Source organism: Pleurodeles waltl, chromosome 10, assembly GCF_031143425.1.
Source record: "Pleurodeles waltl isolate 20211129_DDA chromosome 10, aPleWal1.hap1.20221129, whole genome shotgun sequence".
Classification (NCBI taxonomy): Eukaryota; Metazoa; Chordata; class Amphibia; order Caudata; family Salamandridae; genus Pleurodeles; species Pleurodeles waltl.
In genome coordinates this window covers 755,371,937-755,398,568 of record NC_090449.1, presented here as the reverse complement: position 1 = coordinate 755,398,568, position 26,632 = coordinate 755,371,937, and the positions used below count along the sequence as shown (strand labels likewise).

The 26,632-nt window shown below is 47.7% G+C and overlaps 1 protein-coding gene across 1 annotated transcript in view; it reads left to right on the top strand.

Annotated features, from left to right (window-relative positions):
* Nucleotides 1-26,632, top strand: part of YME1L1 (YME1 like 1 ATPase) — a 665,597-nt gene that overhangs the window by 512,119 nt on the left and 126,846 nt on the right. The window contains exons 16-17 of the mRNA XM_069211321.1: nt 18,807-18,933; nt 19,044-19,117. Of these exons, the coding sequence (XP_069067422.1) occupies nt 18,807-18,933; nt 19,044-19,117 (201 nt within the window). The remainder of the gene's footprint in view (nt 1-18,806; nt 18,934-19,043; nt 19,118-26,632) is intronic.

Sequence of the window (26,632 nt, the reverse complement as noted above, 5' to 3'; positions counted from 1 at the left end):
AGGAACACACACTCAAAGACTTACTCCAGGCCAATAGGTTTTTATATTGAAAAATATATTTTCTTAGTTTATTTTAAGAACCAGAGGTTCAAGATTTACAGTAAACCCTTTAAATGCAAAGTACTTCACTTAGATACTTTAGGAATTTTGAATAAAAGCAAAATCATATACAGTCTTTGTAAAAATGGCAATAAGCTATTTTCAAAGTGTACACAGTGCAAAAATCAACAGTTCTTGGGGGAGGTAAGTAAAGGTTAGATTAGGAGGTAAGTAAAACACTTACAAGTCTCAGTTCTGGGCCATAGGCAGCCCACCGTTGGGGGTTCAAGGCAACCCCAAAGTTACCATACCAGCAGCTCAGGGCCGGTCAGGTGCAGAGGTCAAAGAGGTACCCAAAACACATAGGTGCCTATAGAGAACAGGGGCGCTCTGGTTCCAGTCTGCCAGCAGGTAGGTACCTGCGTCCTCGGGGAGCAGACCAGGGGGGGGTTGTAGAGCACTGGGGGGAGGGGGAGGGGGACATAAGTAGGCACACAAAACACACCCTCAGTGGCACAGGGGCGGCCGGGTGCAGTGTGCAAAGCAGGCGTCGGGTTGCAGATACAAAACAATGGAGGGACCCGGGGTCACTCTAGCGGTGCAGGCAGGCACAGGGTGGGGCTTCTCGGGGCAGCCACCAACTGGGCAAGGCAGAGGGTCACTCCTGCGTTGAAGTTCGGTTCATTCAGGTCCTGGGGGCTGCGGGTGCAGTGTTGGTTCCAGGCGTTGGGTCCCTTGTTACAGGCAGTTGCGGTCAGGGGGAGCCTCTGGATTCTCTCTACAGGTTTTGCTGTGGGGGCTCAGGGGGGTTGTCTCTGGTTACTCACGGGCTCGCAGTCGCCGGGGAGTCCTCCCTGATGTGTTGGTTCTCTGAATCCTGAGCCGGGGGCGTCCGGTGCAGAGTGAGAAGTCTCACGCTTCCAGCGGGAAACGTGCAGTCTTTGGAAGGTGCTTCACGTCAGCCTTAGTACACTACACTACCAGACCTATCTGTAGGACATCACTCCAATCTCCCAAACAGACGAGATTTGTTAACACAAAACAAAGGTCAAATCAGGCATCCAAACCCCAATGCTTTCAATCTAGCGATTTGGCTCCTGAAGTCATAGAATTTGGATATTTAAAACTGCTATCAGAACGTATGGAAGTCATTAAACAAGCACAAAAACTCACTACTAGACAGTGCTACGCAAACAAGTGAAAAAGATTTAAAACTGCTATCAGAACGTATGGAAGTCATTAAACAAGCACAAAAACTCACTACTAGACAGTGCTACGCAAACAAGTGAAAAAGATTTAAAACTGCTATCAGAACGTATGGAAGTCATTAAACAAGCACAAAAACTCACTACTAGACAGTGCTACGCAAACAAGTGAAAAAGATTTATCAATCGAAAACCATTGATCCTCTTACAGCATCAATACAAGACATTGTATGTTACTTACTTCATTTACAAAAATCAGATTTAGCTTTTTCCTCCATAAAATGTACCTTACTGCAATATCTGCATATTTACAAACTATTCAACATAGTTCTTTATTTAGAATTCCTGTTAATAAAGCTTTCATGGAAGGGCTAAAACACATCATTCCACCAAGACCACCACCAGTACCATCTTGTAATTTAAATATGGTGCTTACCAGGCTTATGGGATCACCCTTTTGAACCCATGTACTCTTGCCAAATTCAGTTTCTAACATCGAAGGTTGCCTTCCTTGTGGCAATTACTTCTTTAAGAAGAGTAAGTGAAATAAAAGCTTTTACTCTTGAAGAACCTTTTTTCCAAGTACACAAACACAAAGTTGTACTAAGAACAAATCCAAAATTCCTACCAAAAGTAGTCTCACCATTTCACATCAATCAAACAGTGGAACTGCCAGTCTTCTTTCCACAGCCAGATTCTGTGGCAGAAAGAGCTCTGCATACACTAGATCTCAAAAGAGCTCTAATGTACTACATAGACAGAACTAAACAGCTTAGGAAAACAAAACAACTTTTTTGTAGCTTTCCAACCACCATGTACAGGAAATCCTATATCAAAACAAGGTTTAGCAAAATGGATTGTTAGATGTATACAAACATGTTATGTCAAAGCAAAAAGACAACTTTTAATCCCTCCTAAGGCACATTCTACAAGAAAGGAGGGTCGAACAATAGCTTTTTTAGGAAACATTCCAATTGTTGATCTATGTGAAGCAGCTACATGGTCAACCCCTCATACATTTACTAAACACTACTGTGTTGATGTTTTTTCACAACAAGAAGCCACTGTAGGACAAGCTGTCCTAAGAACAACTTCAACTCCTACAGGCTAGCCACCGCTATTTTTTGGAGGACTAACTGCTTTGTAGTCTATGCATAGCATGTGTATCTGCAGCTACACATGCCATCGAATGGAAAATGTCACTTACCCCCAGTGTACATCTGTTTGTGGTATGTTGTGCTGCAGATTCACATGCACCCTCCCTCCTCCCCGGAAGCCTGTAGTCGTTTAAGTTAACACATTTGTACATATGTATATACATTTACATTTGCATGGACCTCTCTTTTTCTCTTATATACTTTATCACTCCTTGTAGGAAAGTACCATCTTGCCTGGCATGTTACCCCCATATTTCACGGTATATATGTTGTTTTAGTCTATGTGTCTCTGGGACCCTGCCAAACAGGGCCCCAGTGCTCATAAGTATGTGCCCTGTATGTGTTCCCTGTGTGATGCCTAACTGTCTCACTGAGGCTCTGCTAACCAGAACCTCAGTGGTTATGCTCTCTCTGCTTTCCAAATTTGTCACTAACAGGCTAGTGACTAAATTTACCAATTCACATTGGCATACTGGTACACCCATATAATTCCCTAGTATATGGTACTGAGGTACCCAGGGTATTGGGGCTCCAGGAGATCCCTATGGGCTGCAGCATTTCTTTTGCCGCCCATAGGGAGCTCTGACAATTCTTACACGTCCACGTTATTTCACAGCCATTTACCACTGCACTTAAGTAACTTATAAGTCACCTATATGTCTAACCTTCACCTGGTGAAGGTTGGTGCAAAGTTACTTAGTGTGTGGGCACCCTGGCACTAGCCAAGGTGCCCCCACATCGTTCAGAGCAAATTCCCCGGACTTTGTGAGTGCGGGGACACCATTACACGTGTACATGTGCATGTAGTGTGCGTGTCACTACCTATGTACAGCGTCACAATGGTAACTCCGAACATGGCCATGTAACATGTCTAAGATCATGGAATTGTCACCCGAATGCCATTCTGGCATTGGGGGGACAATTCCATGATCCCCCGGGTCTCTAGCACAGAACCCGTGTACTGCCAAAGTGCCTTTCCGGGGTCTCCACTGCAGCTGCTGCCAACCCCTCAGGCAGGTTTCTGCCCTCCTGGGGTCCAGGCAGTCCTGACCCAGGAAGGCAGAACAAAGGACTTCCTCTGAGAGAGGGTGTAACACCCTCTCCCTTTGGAAATAGGTGTGAAGGCTGGGGAGGAGTAGCCTCCCCCAGCCTCTGGAAATGCTTTGATGGGCACAGATGGTGCCCATCTCTGCATAAGCCAGTCTACACCGGTTCAGGGATCCCCCAGCCCGGCTCTGGCGCGAAACTGGACAAAGGAAAGGGGAGTGACCACTCCCCTGACCTGCACCTCCTAGGGGAGGGGACCAGAGCTCGTCCAGTGTGTCCCAGACCTCTGCCATCTTGGAAACAGAGGTGTTTGTGGCACACTGGACTGCTCTGAGTGGCCAGTGCCAGCAGGTGATGTCAGAGGCTCCTTCTGATAGGCTCTTACCTCTCTTGGTAGCCAATCCTCCTTCCTAGGTAGCCAATCCTCCTTTTATGGCTATTTAGGGTCTCTGCTTTGAGGATCTCACCAGATAACGAATGCAAGAGCTCACCAGAGTTCCTCTGCATCTCCCTCTTCACCTTCTGCCAAAGGATCGCCCGCTGACTGCTCAGGACGCCTGCAAAACCGCAACGAAGTAGCAAGACGACTACTAGCAACCTTGTATCGCTTCATCCTGCCGGCTTTCTCAACTGTTTCCAGGTGGTGCATGCTCTGGGGGTAGCCTGCCTCCTCTCTGCAACAGGAGCTCTGAAGAAATCTCCCGTGGGTCGACGGAATCTTCCCCCTGCAACCGCAGGCAACAAAAGACTGCATCACCGGTCCTCTGGGTCCCCTCTCCGCACGACAAGCGTGGTCCCTGGAACTCAGCAACTCTATCCAAGTGACTCCCACAGTCCAGTGACTCTTCAGTCCAAGTTTGGTGGAGGTAAGTCCTTGCCTCCCCACGCTAGACTGCATTTCTGGGTACCGCGTGATTTGCAGCTGCTCCGGCTCCTGTGCACTCTTCCAGGATTTCCTTCGTGCACAGCCAAGCCTGGGTCCCCGACACTCTAACCTGCAGTGCACAACCTTCTGAGTTGTCCTCCAGCGTCGTGGGACTCCCTTTTGTGACTTCAGGTGGACTCCGGTTCACTTTTCTTCTAAGTGCCTGTTCAGGTACTTCTGCGGGTGCTGCCTGTGTCTGTGAGGTCTCCCTACGTTGCTGGGCGCCCCTCTGTCTCCTCATCCAAGTGTCGACATCCTGGTCCCTCCTGGGCCACAGCAGCATCCAAAAACCCTAACCGCGAACCTTGCACCTAGCAAGGCTTGTTTGCGGTCTTTCTGCGTGGGAACACCTCTGCAAGCTTCTTCACGACGTGGGACATCCATCCTCCAAAGGGGAAGTTCCTAGTCCTCTTCGTTCTTGCAGAACACCAAGCGTCTTCCAACAGGTGGCAGCTTCCTTGCACCCTCAGCTGGCATTTCTTGGGCTCCTGCCCACTCTTGACACTGTCGCGACTCTTGGACTTGGTCCCCTTGTCTTACAGGTACTCAGGTCCGGAAATCCACTGTTGCATTGCTGGTGCTTGTTCTTCCTGCAGAATCCCCCTATCACGACTTCTGTGCTCTCTGGGGGTAGTAGGTGCACTTTACACCTACCTTTCAGGGTCTTGGGGTGGGTTATTTTTCTAACCCCCACTGTTTTCTTACAGTCCCAGCAACCCTCTACAAGCTCACATAGGTTTGGGGTCCATTTGTGGTTCGCATTCCACTTTTGGAGTATATGGTTTGTTTTGCCCCTATACCTATGTGCTCCTATTGCAATCTACTGTAACTTTACATTGCTTGCATTACTTCCTTTTGCTATTATCTGCATAATTTTGGTTTTTGTACATATATCTTGTGTATATATCTTATCCTCATACTGAGGGTACTCACTGAGATACTTTTGGCATATTGTCTTAAAAATAAAGTACCTTTATTTTTTGTATATCTGTGTATTGTGTTTTCTTATGATATTATGCATATGACACCAGTGGTATAGTAGGAGCTTTACATGTCTCCTAGTTCAGCCTCTTCTACGCTAATAAGGGATAACTGGACCTGGCACAAGGTGTAAGTACCTCTGGTACCCACTACAAGCCAGGCCAGCCTCCTACACTCCTTTCTTCACCCTCTGCGGGGAAAACAATCTTAACAATGGAGTCGTTTATTTAAAATCGTGGTAGCCCTCACCCACTTAGAGTTGAAGGTTTACCATTGTGCTTATTATCCACCAAGCCTCTCTGTTTATGTTTCTGGCCTGTTTACTAAAGTGCAATAAAGCTTTTTTAAGGTTATTTCTTTTTAGTATTGGACAAGCCAAGGCTTTATTCTGTTAATCAAATTGTTTCCGTCTCCATGCAGTTACCTCTGATGCAGACGTACTGAGTTTTTTTTCCAGTTGATTTAACAACATGCATACCTGTATTTGTGTAGGGTGCCCTTATGCATTTTAGAGCATGTGTAAAAATAGCAGACTGTTTCTCTGCCTCTATAAATTCACCTTCCCACTTGTGACAGCCAACCAGCACCTATTCTTTCAGAAACCACAATACTAAGTTCATTGTTAATCTTATTGGTGGGGTCCCTTGGCAGTTTGCTTAAAGGTTCTCTTTACTCAAGAGGTACAGACATTAAATCCTATAGTATGCTGCATTTGAAGGACTGTTGCATCACATTTGTCACTGTGCTTAATTACCAGGTCTGATTTATCCTTAGGTTGTTCAGTGCCAGTCTTTCACCCTTAGAAATGCTGTTGTAAATGTGATCCCTGTTCCTCGCTGTAGGAGAGTGCCCCTTTTTGACATGGTTACCAACCAACTCTTTTTGCCTGGTATCTGATGCAGTTTTGACAGAAGTGCACTGGGTTCCTGCTACCCAGGTCTCCATTGCCAGGTCTCTTTACCTAAAACAGTACAGTTGTTCCCCACTTGGCAACACATTAGCACCTTTGTAAGTCCTCAGGAAATGGTACCCCTAGTACTTAGGACATATGTACTGAAGTGGGTCCCCAAGGGTGGCAGCATGTATGTATTGTGCCACCCTAAAAGATCCCTTACGCCATTTCAAGCAGCGTGAAATGGTGCAGACAAAAGTGAAAACACGACATGGCACACCCCGTGTCCCATGCCTGCAGACACTGCATGCAATATATGTATGTCACCTCTACAGCAGGCCTTACAGCCCTTAGGTAGGGTACATTACATGTGTGGACATATCTGCATGCACCCCGGTGGTGTCAGAGTTGATTCTTAGATATTGCAAGTTAATAGCGAAGCCATCTTAAGTATATGTACTGGGTGTAGGAGGCTGGCTCTGTTTGTGGTGTACACCTATGGTATGGCACCCTATAATGAGTTCAGGCAACCCTTAGTGATAATGAATAGGTGTAGGAAAATGGTCCTTGTTGCAGTACTCCCATCACCACCACCCCCCCCGCCACACCCCCTACACACACACACTTTTCACCTGACATTGGTGGTAACTTGACTGAATGTGTGCTGGGACCCTGCCAACCAGGTCCCAGCACCAGTGTTCTTTCACTAAAAATGTACCATTGTTTCCACAATTGACACACCCCTAGCACATAGATAAGTCCCTTGTATAAGGTACCAGTGGTACCAAAGGCCCTGTGACCAGGGAAGTTCTCCAAGGGCTGCAGCATGTGTCGTGCCACCCTAAGGGACTCTACACCTAACACATGCACACTGCCATTTCAGATTATGTGTGTTGGTGGGGAAAAAAAGGCAAAGTGGACATGGCATCCCCCCAAGGTACCATGGGTACCATGCACACAAAACACTTCTTGTGGCATAGATAAGTCATCCCTCTAGCAGGCCTTAAAGCCCTATGGCAGGGTGCACAATACCGCAGGTGAGGACATAGCTGCATGAGCAATATACCCTTACAGTATCTAAGTCCAGTCTTACATATTGTAGGTACAGTGTAGCCATATTAAGTATATGGTCTGGTAGTTTGTCAAAACAACGTTCACAGTTCCATAATGGCTCACAGTTCCATAATGGCTACACTAAACTTCTCAGAATAATAAACCCACTCTGATGCCAGTGTTGGGTTTATTAACAAATGCACACAGAGGGCATCTTAGAAGATGCCCCCCTTTATTTTACCCAATCCTTCAGTGCAGGACTGACTGGTCTGTGCCAGCCTGCCACTGAGAGACGGGTTTCTGGCCCCTTTGGGTGAGAGCCTTTGTGCTCTCTGGGGCCAGAAACAAAGCCTGCACTGGGTGGAGGTGTGTCCCAACTCCCCCTGCAGGAACTGTAACACCTAGAAGTGAGCCTCAAAGGGCCAGGCTTTGTTTTACAATATCCCAGGGCACTCCAGCTAGTGGAGATGCCCAGCCCCCGGACAAAGCTCCTCTTTCGGCAGCAAGTCCAGAGGGATAATTAGGAAAAATTAGGAGTCACCACCTCAGCCAGGACCACCCCTAAGGTGTCCTGATCTGAAGTGACCCCCTCCTTGCGGAATCCTCTATCTTGGTTTGGAGGATCAGGATCAATAGGGATAGGAATGTGCTCCCCTCCCAAAGTGAATGAGCACAAGGAGGGTGTAGCCACTCTCAGGGACAATAGTTATTGACTTCTGCCCTCTGACCCCTACAGTGCCACTAAATCTTGCATTTAAGGGCTCCCTGAACCAAGCTAGTCAGATTCCTGCCCTCAAGAAGGAAGAAGGACTGCTGAGCTGAAAACCCTGCAGAGAAGAGAAGGAGACACCAACTGACTCAGCCCCCAGCCCTACCTGCCCATCTCCTACTTCAAAAAGCTGCAAGAAAAGAAGCAACGCGTTCTGCAGGACTAGCGACCCCCTGAAAAGCCTCAAGGGAACTGCCTGCATCAGCAAGGACCAAGAAACTCCTGTGGACAGCGGACTTGTCCAAAAAGATCAAGGAACCAACTTTAAAGGGACTTTCACCTCACTCCAGAAGTGTGAATTCAACTACTCTGAATCTGACGTCCCCGACCCATGTCCAGAGAAACCAACTATCCAGAGAGGACCCCCACACGACGTGTCCTCCCTGGACTGACCTCTCTGCACCCCCACGACGACGCCTGCTGAGGGAATCCCGTGGACCCCCCTGACCGCGACTGCCCGGGACGAAGATATCCGACGGCGGGAGAAGCACTGCACCCGCAGCCCCCAGGCTCGAGAGAAACCGACCACCGGTTGAGGAAACTCCAGAGTGGATGCTGTTCATGATGTTGACTGTTTCGTCTGTGGTGAGCGTGGACCAGTCGTGGATGGTCTGGGCGGGTTCTGGGGAGGGGGGGGTCGGTCGCAGGTGTTCAGATGCCAGGTTTGGGGTCTCTAGCCTCCGAGTAAAAACTTTGCACTTCTATAGCGCACTACTCACCCCTTAGGGTCTCAAGGCGCTGTATGCATACCGCTATGGAACCCCTCCTGGCTTTTCCCTGCGAGGTGCCCCTCCTGGGCACCCCCAGGGTGAAGCCAGGCATCCAAGCGCTGTGGAGGCCGTTGTGGAGAGTAAGCAAGCTATTGCCCAGATTTACAGAGTGGGACCCATTAATTAGATTAGGCACTGAGGCGAGAATTATCCGGTCCAAGGGAATTGAGCCCAAGACCTGCCGAGGCGGGACTTGAACCCTGGTCCCGGGCCAGATCTCTGCATCAGGGTCTGCCGCTCTAACCATTGTGCCACACTTCTCCACTAGAGTACAGAAGCCCAATTTCCCAATAGACCCAGTGGGGTCCACTGACAGCCCTGGCCTCTTCTGGAGCAGCTTGCTGTTGGAGTTCTTTAAAAGAGGGCAGGATTTCTGCTTCAAACTCAACTCTTCCTTGGAGGGCCCCCCTGCACCCAAGAGCCCTGCTTTGTGACCTCACCTCTTCCTCATAAGGGGAAGATCATATCCCTAAGCTGACTGGTCCATACTTTACCCCCACTTTTTGCTTAGGCTGCTAACCAGGACCCCGGTGATTGTGCTCTCTCCCTCGTAATCTGGTTGCCTAGGACTTTGCACACCCCACAGTTGGCATACTGGTGCCACCTTATAAATCCCTAGTATATGGTCCTTAGGTACCCAGGGCATTTGACACCAGGGGTTCCCTATGGGCTGCAGCATGTATTGGGCCACCCATGAGAGCTCATGCAAAATGTGTCTGCAGGTCTGTCATTGCAGCTTGTGTGAAAAGGTGCTTGCACCCTTTTACCCGAAGGTCACTGCACCAGGTCACTGTAAGTTACCCCTATGGTAGGCCCTCCTAGCCCAGAGGGCAGGATACAGGTCCCTGTGTTTGAGGGCACCCCCTGCATTAGCGTACTTGCCCCTACGAACTCCAGTTCCTTTGCACTGGACTTTGAAAGTGTGGGTAAGCCATTTTACCTGTGTACTGGACACAGGTCACTCGCTACCTGTGTCCAGCTACATAATCGTAACTCTGAACCTGGGCATGTTTGGTATCAAAACATGTGAGAATCATATCCCAATATTGTTGCCAGTATTTGTTGTATTATTCCAGGCTCTCTGGGGGCTCCTTAGAGGCCCCTTAGTATTGCTCCTACCAGTCTGCTGGAGTTTTCCGGGCAGCCCGTGCTGCTGCCACCCATCAGACAGGTTTCTGCCCTCCTATTACTTGACCAGCTCAGGCAGGGGAAGACAGAACAAAGAATTTCCTGTGGGAGAGGGAGGTAATACCCTCTCCCTTGGACATAGGTGTTACAAGGCTTGGGAATGGCAGCCTCCTCAAGCCACAGGTTTTCTTTGACAGGCGTATTTGGTGCCTTCCTTGCATAAACCGGTTTGCACCAGCCCAGGGACCCGCAGTCCCTGCTCTGGCACAAAACTGAACAAATGAAAGGGAATGACCACTCCCCTGTCCATCACTGCATGAAGCTGGCTCTGTATATACTATGTCAAAATGAGATATAGTGTGCACAGAGTCCAGGGGTTTCCCAGAGGTTTAACAGAGGCTAAAGTAGGTAATACTAATGCTCTCTTTTGTGGTGGTGTATTCGAGCAGTTAGGCATTTCAGAGGGTAGTGTAAAGCATGTGTTGTACACATACAGGCAGTAAATGAAGCACACACTCAACGACAAACTCCAGACCAATTGTTTTTTTATAGCAAAAATATCTTTTGTTACTTTATTTCTAAAACCACAAGATTGCTTGCAGGTAGTATATTTGCAAGTAAATAGCAAGCATATTTATAAACACCACTTAGTTTCAGTTTGGCAAGTAAAACGGTTTTCAATAAACTAGCAAATATCTATTTTAAAAGTTGACACTGTGCAATTTTTAAAGTCTGTTCCAGCGGGGAAGAAAAGTTAGTACAGTTCCAAGATAGCTACAAGACTTACAGTTCCATTCTCAGGGGGTTAGGATGTCCACTTGTTGGGGTTCAATTTAACCCCCAAACACCCACAACCAGCAACACTGGAACAAACGGGTGCAGAGGTCAAAGATGTTGCAAGATTTAAAATGGGTTCCTATGGTGACTGGGGGGCACTAGGAATCGGGCCTGCTTGCATGTAAGTACCCGCGTCTTCGGAGGGCAGACCTGTGGTGTTTAGGAGAGCACCAGAGGGGCACAGATCAGCACCAAACACACACCCTCAGCAGCAAAGCAGGGGGCCGGGCGCAGGTTGCAAACTTATCATCGGGCTCCCAATGCTTTCAATAGGAGTGACCGGGGGTCACAAGAAGGCTGCAGTTTGGGTCCAGAGGATCGCTATGGAGAAACCACAGGCTGGACAAGGAGGAGGATCGCCTGCTGCACGTTGCTGTACCGGATTTTGCATTCCCCAAGGCCAGGGGCTGCGGGTGCAGGGTACCTTTTGGCTTCGGGTATCTTCATCCGGATCCTTCACAGGCAAGGGGGGGGTCCTCTGGTTTTAATTTTCAGGCTTCCGTTGTGGTGGAAAGGAGGGGTCAACCCAGGGTGGACACTAGGTCAGAATCGCCTGGGGACCAGCTTTATTCCGTTGGGCCACCTGGACACAGGCCATGGGCATCGGGTGCAGAGTGGGCAGGGCTCACGAATTCGGGGTGGTTCGGGAGTCCTTTGTTGGAGTTTCTTTTTGGACAGGGCCGCTGTCCACAGGAGATCTTAGTCCTCTGCTGTGCGAGCAGTCCTCCTGAGGCTTTTAAGAGATCGCTGGTCCTGCAGGATGTTTCTCTTTTTGTAGCAGGGTCTTCAGAACCAGGAGACAGGCCAGTAGGGTTGGGGCCAAAGCAGTTGGTGTCTTCAGTCTTCTCTGCTGGGGGTGAGCTTAGCAGTTATTCTTTCTTCTGGTTGTCGTCTTAGGGTCGCCAGGAATCTGCTGAGTTAGGTTCAGCAATGCCCCTAAATACTAGATTTAGGGGGTGTTGGAAGGGGTCAGAGGGCAGTAGCCAATGCCTACTGTCCTTGAGGGTGGCTACACCCTTCCTGTGCCCCACTCCCTTTGTGCAGGGGTGCACACTTGTAATCCTATTGGTACCACCTGTCCTCCAAACCAAGATGGAGAATTCTGCAGGGAGGGGGGTCACTACAGCTCTGGGCACCTTATGGGGGTGGTCCCATCTGAACTTGTAACTACTCCTTGTTTTTCCTAATTTTCCCATCGGACTTGCTGCCAAAAGTGGGGTTTTGTCTTAGGTGGAGCAGGCATCTCCACTAGCTGGAGTGCCCTGGGACACTGTAAAAAGAGTCCTGAGCGTTTGAGGCTCACCGCCAGGTGTAAGTTTTTGCAGGGGAGAGGTGTGAAGAACCTCCACCTAGTGCAGGATTTGTATCTGGCCACAGAGAGCACAAAGGCTCTCACCCTTTGTGGTCAGAGTCTTGTCTGAAAGTGGTAGGCTGGCACAGACCGGTCAGTCCAGCACCAGAAGTTGGATAAGATACAGGGGGCATCTCAAGATGCCCTCTGGGTGCATTGTTCAATAAATCCAACACTGGCATCAGTGTGGGTTTATTGTGCTGAGACGTTTGATACCAAACTTCCCAGACTTCAGTGAAGCCATGGAGCTGTGAAGTTCGTAATGGCAAACTCCCAGCCCACGTACTTTATATGGCCACACTGCACTTACAATCTCTAAAAAATAAACGTAGACACTGTAGTATATATATATTACACCCCACACCCCTAAAGGGCTGTAAGGCCTGCTAGAGGTGTGACTTACCCATGCCACAGGCAGTGGTTTGTGGGCATGGCACCCTGAGAGGAGTGTCATGTTGGCTCTTTTTCTCCCCACCAGAACACACAAGCTGCAATGGCAGTGTGCATGTGATTGGTGAGGGGTCCCCTACGGTGGCTAATACATGCTGCAGCCCTTGAGGATCTTCCCTGGCCAAAGGGCCTCTGGTGCCACGGATACCTTTTACAAGAGACTTTGCTGTTTACCTGTGGGGTGCCAATTGTGGGAGCAATAGTATGTTTCAGGCACTAACAATGGAGGTAGGGGGCATTTAGGGTGGTGGTGGCAAGGAACCATGCTAAAAGAGGCGCTTTACTACACATCACCCCTCCCAAACGAAAGATGATGAAACTAACCTTTCCCAAGAGAGTATTCATTGTCTGAGCGGAAGAACCTGGAAAGGCCATCAGCTTTGGCATGGGCAGTCCCAAGTCTGTGTTCCACTGTAAACTCCATTCCCTGTAGGGAGATGGACCATATCAAAAGTTTAGGGTTCTCACCTTTTGTAGGAAGCTAGCTCTGTATATACTGTATCAAAATATCAAAATGAAATATAATGTGCACAGAGTCCATTGGTTCCCCAAGAGGCTTGACAGAGGCAATAATAGATAATACCAATGCTCTATTTGTGATAGTGTGGTTGAACAGTTAGGCTTATCAGAGGGTAGTGTTAAGCATTTGTTGTACACACACTAGCAATAAGTGAAAACACACACTCAATGGCTTAACTCTAGGCCAATAGGTTTTTATATAGAATTTTTTTTTTTTTTTTTAGAACCACAAGATTCATTTAGCAGATAAGTACATTAAACAAAAGGTACGTTGCATTGTAATAGTTGAGACTTAGAATAGATTGAATATTGTACGTAGTTTTCATTAAAATGGCAAAAGGCTATTTTAAAAGTGGACACTGCAATTTTCAACAGTTCCTGGGGTGGTAAATACAGTATAGTTTCAGAGGTAAGTACTAAACTTACGGGTTCAATCTCTGGGGCATAGGTAGCCCACTGCTGAGGGTTCAAGGCAACCCCCAGCACCAGCAACACAGGGCCGATCAATTGTAGAGGTCAAACAGGAGCCAAAATAACATGGGCTCCTATGGAGATGTGGTACTCCTGTTCCACTCTGCTTGCAGGTAAGTACCCGTGTTGTCGAAGGGCACACAAGGGGGGTTAGGAGGAGTACTGGAGGGGCCCCAAGTAGGAACAAAAACCACACCCTCAGCCGCCGGGTGCAGTGTGCAAACAGGGCAACGGGTTCTCAATGGAGGGACCCGGGGATCACTTACGTGCTGCAGGCAGGGCACAGATGGCCTCTCGTGCAAGCCACCGACTGGGCAAGGGTGAGGACCGCCTGCTGGTCGTTACTGCACCGGTAGTCGGTTTCTCACAGGCCTGGGGACTGTGGGTGCAGTGCTTCTCCAGGCATTGGATATCTTTGTCCCGGGCAGTCGCGGTCAGGAGGTCCTCTAGATTCCTTGTGCAGGGGTCGTCGCGGGGGTGCAGGGAGGTCAGCCCAGGGTGGACACGTAGTCAGTCGCTTGGGGGTCCTCTCTGGATAGCTGGTTTTCTGGACACGGGCCGGGGGCGTCGGGTGCAGAGTAGTTGGATTCAAGCTTCTGGTGTGAGGTGAGAGTCCCTTTAAAGTTTGTTTCTTAGTCTTTTCGTGGGCAGGTCCGATGTCCAATGAAGTTTCTTGGTCCTCCGTGATGCAGGTAGTCCTCTGGAGGCTTTTCATGGGTTGCTGGTCCTGCAGAACGCGTTGCTTCTTTTCCTGCAGCTTTTTGAAGCACGAGACAGTCCAGTAAGGCTGGGGCCGAGTCATTTGGTGTCTCCTTCTCTTCTCTGTGGGGTTTTCAGCTCAACAGTCCTTCTTTCTTGAGGTTGTCAGGAATCTGATGATCTGGGTTCAGGGTCGCCCCTAAATACTAAATTTAGGGGTGTGTTTGGTTCAGGGGGCAGTAGCCAATGTCTACTGTTCCTGAGGGTGGCTACACCCTCCTTGTTCCCACTCCCTCTGGAGGGAGGAGGGGGTTTGGGGGGGGGCACATCCCCATCCCTATCCCTATCCCTATCGGTCCTAATCCTCCAAAGCAAGATGGAGGATTTCTGAAGGAGGGATCACGTCAGTTCTGGACACTTTAGGGGTGGTCTTTGGTGAGGGGGTGACTCCTCCTTATGTTTCTCATTATTCCTCGGCTCTTGCCGCCAACAGTGGGGGCTCATCCAGGGGGAAGGCATCTCCACTGGCTGGAGTGCCCTGGGGGCATTGTAACTTGAGGCCTGAGCCTTTGAGACTCACCGCCAGGTGTTACAATTTCTGCCGGGAGAGGTGCTTCACACCTCCACCCAGTGCAGCCTTTGTTTCTGGCCCCAAAGAACACAAAGGCTCTCACCCCAGGGGGTCAGAAACTCGTGTCTCAGTGGCAGGCCGGCACAGACCAGTCAGTCCTACACTGAAGGACTGGGTAAACTACAGGGGGCATCTCTAAGATGCCCACTGTGTGCATTTTTTAATAAATCCAACACTGCAATCAGTGTGGGTTTATTATTCTAAGAAGTTTGATACCAAACTTCCCAGTATTCAGTGTAGCCATTATGGAACTGTGGAGTTTGTTCTGACAAATTCCCAGACCATATACTTAATATGGCCACACTGTACTTACAATGTCTAAGAATGGACTTAGACACTGCAGGGGTATATTGCTCATTCAGCTATGCCCTCACCTGTGGTATAGTGCACCCTGTCTTAGGGCTTTAAGGCCTGCTAGAGGGGGTGACTTACCTATGCTACAGGCAGTGTGTTGTGTGCATTGCACCCTGAGGAGGATGCCATCTCGACTTTGCCTTTTTCTTCCCACCAACACACACAATCTGCAATGGCAGTGTGCATGTGTTAGGTGAGGGGTGAGGTGGCACAACACATGCTGCAGCCCTTGGGGACCTTCCCTAGTCACAGGGCTCTTGGTACCACTGGTACCTTTTACAAGGGACTTATCTGTGTGCCAGGGGTTTGCCAATTGTGGAAACAATGGTACATTTTTAGTGAAAGAATACTGGTGCTGGGGCCTGGTTAGCAGGATCCCAGCACACTCTATCAAGTCAGCATCAATGTCAGGCAAAAAGTGGAGGGGTAACTGCAACACGTGTCAGTTTCCTACAATCAGCAACTAGAATGCCTCTATCAGATAAATCGTTACTGAAGGTAAGTAATTTGTTCATTAATACATGCACCCAGAGGGTACCCTAGAGATACCTCCTGAAACGTACTAGTCATCTAGTGTGCTGGCTGACTTGTACAGTCCCCCCCCCCCCCCCCCCCCCGCCACCACAGATGCGCTGCTGACCCACAGGAGGTGAGAGACCTGCTCTCAGAGGTCAGAAACAATACCTTCTCTGGCAGGATGGGTAGCAAATCTGCATGCCAAGGCCAGGGACTTAAAAGTCCCTGCCACCTTTGATATATATGACCCTCACTTCCCCCAGACCTGAGATGCCACCCCTTGCCCTGAGACCCATTTGGCACCAGGACAGGTGGAAAATTAGTTATGCAGGGTTCATGTTGCGCCTGCAGGTCAGCCACACCCCTAAGGTGGACAGCCTGATGTGCTTCACAAAAGAAGTGTTCCACCATCTTCTTTTTGGTGGCATTAGAAACTCTAGGACAGGGTTATGCCCACTCCCCACAGGAACTGATCACATAGTGGATGTAGTGACCCTATGGGATAACAGCCCATTGGTTACTAACCTTTACTTCCCCAAGACCCCTAAATTCTGTATTTAGGTGATTCCCTACTCCCAAAACTTAGACTCATCTGCCTGAGGAAGGAAGGAGGACAAAGAGCCCACGACCCAGCTGAGGACTTCACCACCACTTGGTGCAAAGTCCTGCTTGCGGCTGGACCTCAACAATTGCATGGTCCCTGCTCGTCCAGAAAGCAATGTCACCTCCCAAAGCTGTGGAGGAGCAACCCACAACTTCACCTTGCTAGCAACTTCTCCATTGGAGCAGAGGAGCTGTTTCCCTGAGTTCTCCAGGCACCAAAAAGACCGGCAAGAGCCTCAGCCAGTGCGACCCTGCAAGACAAAGCATCACTGCACACGAGCGCCCCCCTCCAACAGCCTGAGTATCAACGTGCCTCTGAGACACAGAGATCCTCAAGAGCTGAGCCTGCTTTGGGTTTTGTTTTGTTTTCTTGAGGCCGATATCCAAATGATTTGCCTCATTAAGTGGTTGCTTGTCAGAAAAGGGTTTCAGCTTAAAACATTAGTTAATAACTCGAAAGTATTGTGTCTTTACTTAGTATCCAAACCCAGTTCTTTATTGAGAACTTTGAGGTTCAAGTCTGTAATTGAAAGTTTGGTCTGACAACCTCTGGAACATTCTGGAAAATTCAGCAGCTTTCATTGAACTTTTTCCTTCCAAACATGTAGCAAATTAAGCGAGACGAGCTGGAACTCCTCACACCCTTACATCTGTGGCCCTCTTCAACTTATTCAGCATTTCGATAGGCACATCATAATCTACTACCTCATCAGTGACATATTGTACAAAGGAGGCCATCTCCCTCTTTTTCAGCCTCTTCTTTTATGTGTGTATTCTGTGTATGGTTGCTAATTGTCCATTGGTCCTTCAAGGGTGCAGCTGAAGATAAGAACTGATATGAACTCTTGGGGATGAGCATGCACAGCCAGTACAGAGCTGTTGCATAAAGGAATAGAGAGTATAAAGTTGTCGCGTGGGCTCTCATTATCCTAAATGAGACTACTGGATTTCTAGGCAGCAGGATCGATAACGGTGTCGGGGACTGAGTCTGACCCACGTGTAAAGAACTCGGTCACCCTAAATCCGTTTTTTGCTCCGGCTAACTAGCAGTGCCTCATTTCTCCCATGAGGAAGAAATGATTCGGCAGCCGAGCGCATGACATCTTTGGAACTTCTCAGGGAAGTCGTGGTCACTCAGATCCAAACCAACTCTCTTATTCCCAATATGATCTCATATACAAATGACAAAGACAGTATAAGTTTTATATAATGTTTTAATAAAACGACTGTATTTTAGATATTAAGGCGTGAGCCGCAATAACCATAACAATACAACACAGTAGGATTGAAATAGTCACCAGGAGAGTAAAACATAAGAACAAAGCTATCATATTGTCTAACAGTTTCTACTCTCCCTCTGTTTGTTCTATTTAGAGCACAGCATGTTAAGCTTCTAGCTTGCCTGTCAGAATCACTGTAGAGACATCAGCCCTCATACCTGAGCAAAGACCTGTGATCTTGGTTCAGCATCTGCAACGAGGCAGTCAGCGTCTAGTTGTGGTTCCCTGGTCGGAATCTCCCTCTTGCGTGTATTGGGACAAGGAAGTGATTTTATAACTAACATGTCATCGTGATCACAAAATGTCCCTACGCAGGAATGCCAAATCTAAACTCCTACCACGTCTATCGGCAATGTACCAGACTGTATCCTTGACTGAAGCACAGAGTAAATATGTTATGGAGAACTCCAGTGCTGAAGTAGGCAAAACAGTGTGATATGAATAAAAAAACAACACCGTAGAACTGGCTATTTGAAAAATAACAGTACGAAGCCTAATAAAAAGCATGTAGAGCAAAGTGCACAGAGGCTCTAAGCTGTCAGCAAATGAATAAAATATATTCAGGGCAAAGTGCACAAAGGCCTAAAGCCTGAAGCTAATGCGCAAAGAATACGTAAAACTAACCACACTACAAAGTCAGCATGTTCACCTCTGTTAATTTATTTAATGAGTTCCCATCTAAAATTGATGGAAACTCAAAATGCTCATGCTTGACCACGGGACATAGCCTCCTAACATTGTGTGGTAAGATTATTTCCTCATTGTATTAGTTTAAAATGCAAAACGTTAGATCTTGTTGGTATTGGTACTGAGGGTGAAGATCCAGGGCACATTATTTCATGAAATATTGTCCATGTCAATAAACTTGACAAAAATGCTCCTACTTAATCTTATGTTTGCCTGCCTCTTCTTCTCCTTGATAGTGGCCTTTAGTGGAAATGCAGGAGTAAGTATGTGCATATTCATCCACAGTCACTATGCATGCCATTTTAAAATGATTGCATATGTTGTTTGCGTCTTCTGTATGGAAAGTTGTAGCAGATCCATATCCAGTGTCAGATCTCCATACTGGAGCTCATTTACAAATAGATTTGCTAAATGTCTGCATGCTTATGTTTCATTTTTCTAGGTCTCCCTACTTCCTGAAAATGACAGGTGGAGTGAAACCAGAGCCCAGTTGCTGGCACAGATGGATGTGAGCATGGGTGGGAGAGTAGCTGAAGAAATTATATTCGGGAGTGAAAACATCACCACAGGTTTGGTTAATCTGTTTTATTGTCTATTATTCTTCCTTAATTTAACTTAATTTTCCAGAATCGTTATATGCAACTTTTAAAAAAAAAACTTGTCAATGTTTAATACCTAGGTGCTTCTAGTGACTTTGACAGTGCTACTAAAATTGCTAGAATGATGGTTACCAAATTTGGAATGAGTGAGAAGGTAAGACCATGTATTTACATTCTTCTGTTTCTTCTTTGGCTTCCCTTCATTCTCATCCATCCATTTCCTTTGCCATTTCCCTTCTTCCCCATTCACCTTAACAGATCTTTTTCCAAACCCTTTGCCCTATTAATGACTGTAAAATATATGTATCATTTTATAGTGTAACTTGTCATACTTGTGTATTATTTGTTTTCGAATATTTACCTTCTCAACATTTTGTGAAGGGCTTCTTTGCATTTAAATATGAAATAATAAAATAATCCAAAGTCAAGTGCTTCTATGCACTCTTAAATGAGTGACTAATACTGTAAAACAACTATTGAAGATATCTGTTTATCCAGAGAGCATACAGTCATGGAAATAAAACATTAAGCATATTTTATGAACTGTTCCATCCTACAATGAACTATATAACAATAAACAGTAACTGTGTGACCGTTGAGGATCGTGAGATTAAGTCTTTTCGTGGCAACGGGCAACTTTTAATTCTCATCCATTTGAAAATGAACCTCTGTTAATTGATGGGAAATCATTGAAGGCAAAGGTCACACTGGCCAGTGAAATCGGAGCCTTTAATGCCATGAACTTGATATGACACCCTCACACCAATATTTTAAGTTAAAAAGATCACGCAAAGACCCATTCAGTTTATAAACCTATTTAGCCATGGAATTTAAAATGTTAGTCCCATTTCACTCTTTCCATTCCCAATAATTCCCTAACCGTGAAAGACATTCTGCGGCTTTACTTAACACCTGCTACCTAATGGCACACACTACAAACCATTTTGATACATCTCTGCATGACACTTAGTTTAGCTTCTCTAATCAAGAGAGAACTAGAGCAAGTTTTGAGTCTAGTTATTTATCTGCTATCTGTCACCTGTTCTATATTTCTGTTCAGTAAACAGATTGGAGTCAGAAGGTGAGGCTATTAGGAAATGTTTAAACACTCACTCGAGTTCATGTAATCCTCATGTCTTCTTTTGTGTCTTTGTGGAAACGCCCTCTTTTTTTCCTGGCGTCAGTGTGCTTAGACTGTTTTCACTGAGGATCCTGCTAACTAGGATCCCAGTGAGTGTGCGCTCTTCTCTAAATGTGGTTGTCTTGGTACTCTTTACACCCCACAATTGGCATACCGCTGTAACCTGTAAGTCCCTAGTATATGGTACTAAGGTACCATATAGAGAAGACCCCAGTGATTGTGCGCTCTTATCTAAATGTGGTTGTCTTGGTGCTCTTTGCACCCCACAATTGGCATAAGGCCCTAGTATGTGGTACTTAGGTACCCAGGGGAGTGGTACCCCCATGGGATGCAGCATGCATTATGCCACCCATGGGAGCCCATGTAAACTGAGTCTTCAGGCCTGCCATTTGCAGCCTACCTGAAAAGGAGCATGCTCCCCTTCACTTTTGGTCACTACACCAGGTCACTGTAAGTCACCTCTATGGTAGGCCCTTCCAGCCCTAAAGGCAGAGTGCAGGTCCCTATGTGTGTAGGCACCCCTGCAAGAGCAAGAGGTAGCTGTGGATGAGCAGCCAAGTTTTATCTAGGAGACATGCAAAGCTTATGCAATACCACTATAGTCACACAGCACTATTACACATGAAAGAACCACACAGTGTTACAAGAAAGAGGTTCTTTATTATAGTAACACAAATACTAGAATAGGCAACCCCCCCAACAGGAGGTAAGTAAACTCACTATTATATACACATTATCAATCAGCAAAGAGCATAGAAAGCAATAAGCATTGGCAAACGTATAGGTAAACAGTCAGGGCCCTAAGGGAGGGCCAAACCATATACTAAAAAAGTGGAATGTTAAAGGCAGTCCCCAATTCATGGAAGTGGAATCAGTAGAGGGGAGCTGGAGGAACTAGGAACCCCAAAAGGTGAGTACCAGTGACCCCAGCAACCAGGAGAGCAGAGGTAAGTACCTGGTTTTCCCCAAACCCAACAGGACAACTTTGGGAAAGGAGTATGCAAGACCCAACAAAGACTGGAAGAACCCAAGAGTGTATCCTGACAGAAGAGGACCTGCAAAGGAAGGGGACCAAGTCCAGTTCGTGTTGGAGTGTCCGGTTGTGGCAGGAGCCACTACCCACCCTTCTATGGATGGAGGAGCAGGTCGACAGTGGATGAAGAAGGTCAGCAGTGCAACACAGCAGATGAAGAGAAGTCTTAGAAGTGATGCAAGTGATGTCCCACTTTGGCGGTCGAGATGCAGTCGGTTAGTGGTGTTGGAAAACCACCAACAAGCCTTGGCAAATGCAAGAGACATTGAAGAGGGTTTGCAAGGCTGAAGAGGACCAACAAGGTCCAGGGGACTCGACCCAGGGAGGGGAGTCCAGGGTGAGCCTCAGGATCTGGGAGAGATACAAGAAGAGTAGGCAATCCCCACAGGCAGCAGACACAGGAGTCACAGTGAGGCCCACTTAGCACACCTAAAGAGGAGTCCCACGTCGCTGGAGCAGCAGGTAGGAGATTGTGCTTTGCGGGCTACACAGAGCCTGAAGATCCCTTGAAGGAGGAGCAAACAAGCCTTGGTAGCTGCAAGAGTTGTGGTGCACAGGGGTACTGTCCTGCAAGGAGAGGCAAGGGCTTACCGTCTCCCAAGTTGGACAACTGATAGAGAGGACCACTACAGACCTCCACCTGTGATGTAGCTGCTCTCTTGGCCAATGGACCCAAAGAGAGGGTCCCTGAGCCAGAAGTAGGTTGTGGTTGTTATTCCTGCTACTTTCTGGTGTCCAAAAAGGACAAGGGCTTACGTCCTATCCTAGACCTTCGTCTCTCAATCTCTTCCTCAAAAATGAGAAGTTCAAAATGCCTCACCCAGGCTCAGGTCCTTACGTGCCTTGGACCCAGGAGACTGGATGGTTGCGTTGGACTTCCAGGATGCTTATTTCCATATCCCCGTCTTGCCTGCCCACAGACGTTACTTACGATTCGTGGTAGGTCACAGGCACTTTCAATCTACTGTGCTTCCCTTTGGCCTTACCAGCGCCCCTCGGATGTTCACAAGTGATGGCGGTGGTTGCAGCTCATCTACACAATTTGGGGGTTTCTGTCTTCCCCTACTTGGACGACAGGCTGCTGAAGGGGAAGACACCCCAGAAAGTCATCTCCCACCTTCAGACTACAGCAACTTCCTGCACACTCTGGGGTTCACTATAATCATGCCAAAGTAACACCTAACTCTCTCTCAGATGCTCCCTTTCATCAGAGCTTTTCTGGAAACAGTGGAGTTTTGGGCCTGTCCTAAAAAGCGAGTCCAGAATATTCAGGCTATGATTCCAATATTTCCTGCTCTATCCTGGGTTTCGGTGAGAATGACTCTGAGGCTGCTGGGCCTCATGGCCTTCTGCATCCTGCTAATGACACATGCCAGGTGGCATATGGGGACTCTGGAGGGGGACTTGAAGTTCCAGTGGGCGCAGCATCAGGGGAATCTCTCCGACATTGTCCAGATCTCGGAGGGGACTGCAAAAGACCTGCAGTGGTGGCTTTCTAATCAGGATTGTGTCAACGGCCGATCCCTCTCTCTTCCCCAACTAGATCTGACAGTAGTGACAGACGCGTCACTCCTGGTTTGGTGGGGCGGCCACATGGAGAGGCAGAGATAAGATGTCTGGTCTCCGGCAGAGTCTGGACTCCACATCAATCTTTTGAAGCTCCTGGCGATCAGGCTTGCATAAAAAGCATTCCTTCCCTCTCTCAAAGGGAAAGTGCTGCAAGTGTTTATGGATAACACTACCACCATGTGATACTGCAACAAACGGGGCGGAGTGTGGTCCTTGACCCTTTGTCAGGAGGCTCTGTGCCTCTGGACATGGCTGGCACATCAGGGCATTAACCTGATGGTTCAACATCTGGCGGGCTCTGGGAACATCAGAGCAGACAACTCACCCGTCTATGCTGAACCGATCATGAATGGTGTCTCCATCTTGAGGTGGCGCAAGGGCTTTCAGCAGTGGGGAGAGCCTTGGTTAGATCTGTTCGCCTCTGCAGAGAATGCTCAATGTCAGCTGTTTTGCGTGATCAAATTTCCAAGACGGCACTCGCTTGGCGACAAATTTAATCTCAAGTGGAACTCAGGCCTTCTTTTCCACCTATACCGCTTCTATCCAGATTTCTAAAGAAGTTCAAGAACGACTGGGACCAAGTAATCCTGGTGGCTCCCGAATGGGCATGGAGAGTATGGTATCCAGAGCTACTGAGCATGGCCACAGATCCTCCAGTCCGACATGCCCCTTCGGGAGGATCCTCTACTGCAGCAGCAGGGGACGGTTCTCCACCCGAACCTGTCCATTCTTTGCCTTCATGCGTGGAGATTGAGTGGCGGCAGTTGACGGCATTTGACCTTCCACCCAAAGTCTGTGATGTTACTTTGGCAGCCAGGCATCCCTCCACCACAAAGGTATACGCCTCTCATCATAAATTTGTAGCATGTTGTACCAATAAGTCTGTTGATCCCCTCTCCTCTAGCCCTGAAAGGGGGATTGGTCACCTAACCAGGTAAGCACCTATCAGGAGGGGTCTCAGACGCCACCTGCCTGGAGTATCCTCTCAGATACTTCCAGAGTTCTCTGCCATCCTTAGAATTAAGATGGCGGATCCCAGGGACCCTCTGGAGGAGCTCTGGGTGGTGGTGATAGACAAGGGAGTGGTCACTCCCCTTTCCATTGTCCAGTTTCGCACCAGAGCATGGACTGCGGGTTCCTGAACTGGTGTGGACTGGTTTATGCACAGAGGGCAGCAAACCAGTGACTTGGGGAGGCTACCCCTCCCAAGCCAATCACACCTATTTACAAAGGGAGAGGGTGTTACCTCCCTCTGCCAAAGGAAATCCTTTGTTCTGCCTTCCTGGGCTTGATCAGATCAAGCAGCAGGAGGGCAGAAACCTGTCTGAGGGGGACAGCAGCTGAGCTGCCTCGAAAACCCTGTAAGACTGGTGGTAGCAATACTGGGGGTCCTTTAAGGAGCCCCAGAGTGCATGGAATCATACTTCCAATACTTGCAACAGTATTGGAGTATGATTCCGACATGTTTGATACCAAACATGCCCAGGTTCAGAGTTACCCTCATGTAGCTGGACATAGGTAGTGACCTATGTCCAGCACATATATAAAATGGCATTCCTGCACTCATGAAGTCAAGTAAAACAGGGCTGGAGTTGATAGGTGCACCCTGCCCTCACGCTGAGCGGGCCTACCATAGGGGTGACTTACAGTGACCTGATGCAGTGACCTGTAGTGAAAACGGATCCAGTTTGACGCCTGGGGTAAAATTCTAAGGTAAGGAATCTGCAACTAGAATGTCTCTACCAGATATCGTTACCAAAGATAAGTAACTTTTACAGTGGGCTACCGCAACATTTTCCATTCTACTATAAGTAAGCAGATCGGCCATCTTATGACATTTTCCCCACATCGTATTCCTACCGCATTACAACTCTAATTGATGTTCAAACTCCCACCAAACTCTAATCAATTACACTTTTACATTGATAATGACAATGTTCTTAATCTTCATATTTTAAATTTTTATGTTTTCCAATTGTTTTTAATTAATCTCCCTGAATGTGAACTAGAAAAGCGAGAGCTAGTGTATTCTTTTTGTATATGTCCAATATGGCTGTATTACAGTGTCAGTAATTAAAAAACAATAATAAGTATTTGGCTATACTGATTAAGGCGAAATGGCAATATTGATTTAATAGAATGGCCACTTGTTGGCCCACATGTATATGACATTAATAATTTAGGTCTAGTTATTATTGTACCTACAGTAATTTTGACATTCAGCCCACTGGGGCAAAACTGTAGTAACGTATTCAAGTATGGGTAAATGGGGGTTAATTGGATGACAGGAAATTTTAAAATATCTAAAATACTAGGATTGAGATAATTGTCATTATCAATGTAAAAGTGCAATTAATTAAAATTTGGTGGGAGTTTGAACATCATTTAGAGTTGTAATGCAGTAGGAATACAATGTGGGGAAGATGTTACAAGGTGGTCGATCTGTTTACTTATAGTAGAATGGAAAATGTTGCTGTAGTCCATTATGTTTACAATATCCTAGGCACTAGTGTATAAAAAATGGAGGATGTATTTACGTGTCTTACCCGTGATCAAGGAAATGTAATTTTCCAAAACGCATTAGGTGTTGCCGGTTGTGGTTCATTAAATCGCTAACTGGATTATTGAAGTGGCCGTGGCTGTTCATTTAATGCAGACTGCTGACTAGAGGAGGAGTCAGTTAAATGTAACTTTTGAATGGAGTTAAGTTTTCGCTACCCTGCCAGGGCTTGCCGCAGAAGGACGGGGGAGAAGCGGGTTTGGAAATCAAATATATATATTGCATCCACGTTCAGGTGAGCTCCCTCTACCTCAGTGCCAAGTTTCCCTACCTTATAGTCCTTAAACTCAAGAGGAAGATTCTAGCTATCTCACCATCCTTTGATGAAATTCAAGCGCTGGCTTTACTCAGTCTGCGTCAAAAACACGCAAAGGAACAGGCCCTGCCCCAATGCGCATTCCAGAGATAGAGGAGCTGTACTTTTCCTTGATGAAAACATTCCCAGGCTGAGGCTCTCAAATCACGTCTGCCGTCGACATCCCCCATGTTATGTTCCAACACAGTGTAACCCTATGCTGGTGAGAAAAGGGAAAACATGTTCTATGTGGAAAAGAAGCTCGGTGTGGAAAAACCCTGCGCTGCCTCTGTGACGGCACCTGAAGCTAAACACAAAATGGAGTCCATGGTCAAGATGGAGTCTGTGGTCAGATATGCAGAGCATTACAAGGGGCCACTCCCCTGCATCTGCAGGCACCTAAGGCATTGATGTCCGGTTGCTGGGATCTGCTGTCCTCTGGACCTGCCAAGATTCTCCAACACAGGTGGTTGTTCTGAGGGGTCCTCTGGTTCCTCTCTGCCTTCTCTCCAACTTGGGAGACAGTGAGTTCTTTCATCTTCCTCCAAGACAGAACCCCTGTGCACCTCAACTGTTGTAGCAACCAAGGCTTGTTGACTCCTGCTCTAAGGGATCTTCAGGCTCCAAGTAGCCCCGGATCCTAGCACTCGACCTCTGCAAGGACAGTCTCCTCCCTGCTGCTCCAGCTACGTGGGACTCCTCTTCAGGCGTGCTGCCTGGGCCTCACTGCGATTTACTGTGCCTGCTGCCAGTGGGTTGCTCGTGGGTCTCCGACTGCTTCTCCCAGCTCACCGGTCTTCTTAGGGTCAGCCCGGACTCCCCTCCAAGGGTCGGGTCCCCAGGGCCTTGCTGGTCCTCTTCAGCACTGCAAATTTCCAACAGCTCCAGTTGGATTTGCTTGTGCTTGTTGGTGGTCCTTCTAACCAGTGACCCTTCTGCGATCCGGCGACCATCGATGGACAGCTCCTAGGTGACTTCAGGGACTCCTCTGCAGCTCCTGGGCTCCGCAGCTGGACTTCATCCACCACTGTCGATCCAGAACTTCACCCACAGAAGGGTGGACATTGCTTC